Source organism: Neoarius graeffei, chromosome 2, assembly GCF_027579695.1.
Source record: "Neoarius graeffei isolate fNeoGra1 chromosome 2, fNeoGra1.pri, whole genome shotgun sequence".
Classification (NCBI taxonomy): domain Eukaryota; kingdom Metazoa; phylum Chordata; class Actinopteri; order Siluriformes; family Ariidae; genus Neoarius; species Neoarius graeffei.
In genome coordinates, this window is record NC_083570.1 from 92,036,268 (window position 1) to 92,038,583 (window position 2,316).

Here is a 2,316-nt window from a genome sequence, read left to right on the forward strand (position 1 = left end):
TTGTTAAACTCCGTGTTCTGAATGCTGTGTATATGAACAAAATTCGACACTAAATGAACTTAAAAAAAAAAAAATTAAGTTCATTTAGTGTCTGATTTTGTTCATATACACAGCATTCAGAACACGGAGTTTAACAAATTCAAATGTTTATGGATCGGGGATGAAAAAGCCATGTAATAGTATTAAAATAAAAAAAAATTAAATATATATTTTTTCTTTTTTAGGCTCCTATATAAAAGTTGAAAATGAATAAAATAATTGCTGATAAAAGAAACACACAAATATAAAAACACAAATATAAAAACACATTTAATTAAATGGGGAGCTCATTTTTTTTTCTTTTTTTAAATCAGCAGGCTGATTTTAAAAATAAAAAGTAGGATAATTAATACACAATGCCAGCCAAAAGTTTGGACACACCTTCTAATTTAGTGTTTTTCTTTATTTTTATTAATTTAAAAGTCACTTCATGTCTTAAAGTAATGATGGATGTCGTTTCTCTTTACGTAGTTGAGCGTCTCTTGACATAATATGGATTACTGCAGTTGTAGAACAGGACTATTTACTGTATATTTATTATTTACTATTTGATCTCAGACACATTAAGGCGGCAAGCAATTGCACTAATTAACTTTTGACGAGGCACCTGTTAATTGAAAAGCATTCCAGGTGACGACCTCATGAAGCTGCTTAAGATTATGCCAATCGTGTGCAAAGTGTCATCGAGGTAAACGCTGACTACTTTGAAGAATCTAAAATACGAACCTTTTTGTTGTTTACCACACAATTCCATATATATTATTTCATAGTTTCAATGTCTTCAGTACTGTTCTGCAATGTCGGAAAAAAAAAAATAAACGAGTAAAGTAGGGGTGTACAAACTTTTGACTGGTGCTGTGTGCCATTAGCCAGTCAGAGGAACACTGCAGACAAGTGCGTTTAACTCATTTACAAAGCCAGGAAATGCAATCCTGAGTAAAATCAAGTGTGCAGCCCTACTTCCTGATCATTTACCTGTAATAGAGGTACACAGCCACTGCGATCAGCAGCACAGGCAGGAGAAAGAAAGGCGTGAGCTGCAATCCCAGCAGCCCCCACGAGAGCACGCTGTTCACCAGCATGGCTGAGGAGATGATGAAGAGTCGTGTGATTCCAGTTCCGTGTTTCATTACTACAGACATCAGCAGGCCGTTAGCTGCCTGTCCTGCTATGATGACCCACACTAGTACAGAATATCCTTCTAGAAAAGCCTGCTCTGTTCCGCTGCTGTACAGATGTGACGTTAGGTTGATCCCCACGCCGAATATATACAGGAACAGATTCTGCAGGCTCAGAGGCAAACGCTGGCTTTTTAAAACCCTCTCAGTGTAGACCGCAGCGAGTCCGGACACGAAGCAGTAAAGGAGAACGAGCAGCAGTCCCCAGGCTGTGATGTGAAGCGCAGCTCTTGTGTCCTCCCCTCCCTGATCTGGGATCTCCCAATCCAGGCTGGAGTAGCTGTGAAGTGCTCCAGCCACCATGAGAAAGGCCAGGGCCATCCACTGAGCACGACGCAGCCTCTTCCTCAGGCAGGAGGTGTAGAGCAGAGCGGTAGAGGCGATCTTCAAGTTGCTGAGAACCTGGAAGGAACTGGGGTCCATGTAAGCCTGCATGAAAACCACCAGGTTGTTGTTGAATGCGTAAAGCAGAGCAGGGAGAGCGTACGGCATCACTGCGGCCCGAGATACAGAAACCCCGATGGTACGGATGTCTCCTGAAGCAAATAGAGCACTGAGAGAGATCAGCAGCTTGCCGAGTTCGATCAGAACAACGCAGGACGACGGGCTGAAGGGGACACGGCCGTCTGATTTAGTGAGAGCGATGAGAGGGGCGTGAGAGCCGTAGATGAGGACGGAGATGATCAAGAGAAAGAGCCAACGAGTACCACGGAGCCATCGCTTAGCACGTGGAGGGTCTGTTTGGCTAGAATCAACATTCTTAATGATGATCATTTTCTAATTTGTACCGTGTTTTAAATATGAAATCATAAAACCTGAACGGAATTAAACCTTTAAGGCAAGCAAACAACAACAACCACCACCACCAGATATCTCGCAGTACAAAATTTATACTTAACTAAAAACTAAATTCTGTCTTAGTGCAATATAAGGAAAAAAAAACAAAAACACAAAAACAAACCCCCCCCCCCAAAAAAAAACAACAGCCGCCACTTTAAATAGTCCTCACTTTTCAGCCATCAGTGAACTCAAACATTAAAGTCTACTTTGCTTTGATTGTGATTCAGACCGCTTCATGACGCCTTCTCTCGTTTGCTAT

The 2,316-nt window shown here is 41.5% G+C and overlaps 1 protein-coding gene across 1 annotated transcript; it reads right to left on the reverse strand.

Moving 5' to 3' along the window:
* Positions 1-282: 282 nt before the first annotated feature.
* slc35a4 (solute carrier family 35 member A4) lies at positions 283-1,996 on the reverse strand. The gene has a single exon (XM_060915196.1). The coding sequence runs from the start codon at positions 1,989-1,991 to the stop codon at positions 1,011-1,013; it is 981 nt and encodes a 326-aa protein (XP_060771179.1). The 5' UTR covers positions 1,992-1,996; the 3' UTR covers positions 283-1,010.
* Positions 1,997-2,316: the final 320 nt, after the last annotated feature.

Coding starts and splice junctions, on each gene's coding strand:
- slc35a4 (XM_060915196.1), bottom strand. CDS start 1,991: ATGATCATCATTAAGAATGTTGATTCTAGCCAAACAGACCCTCCACGT.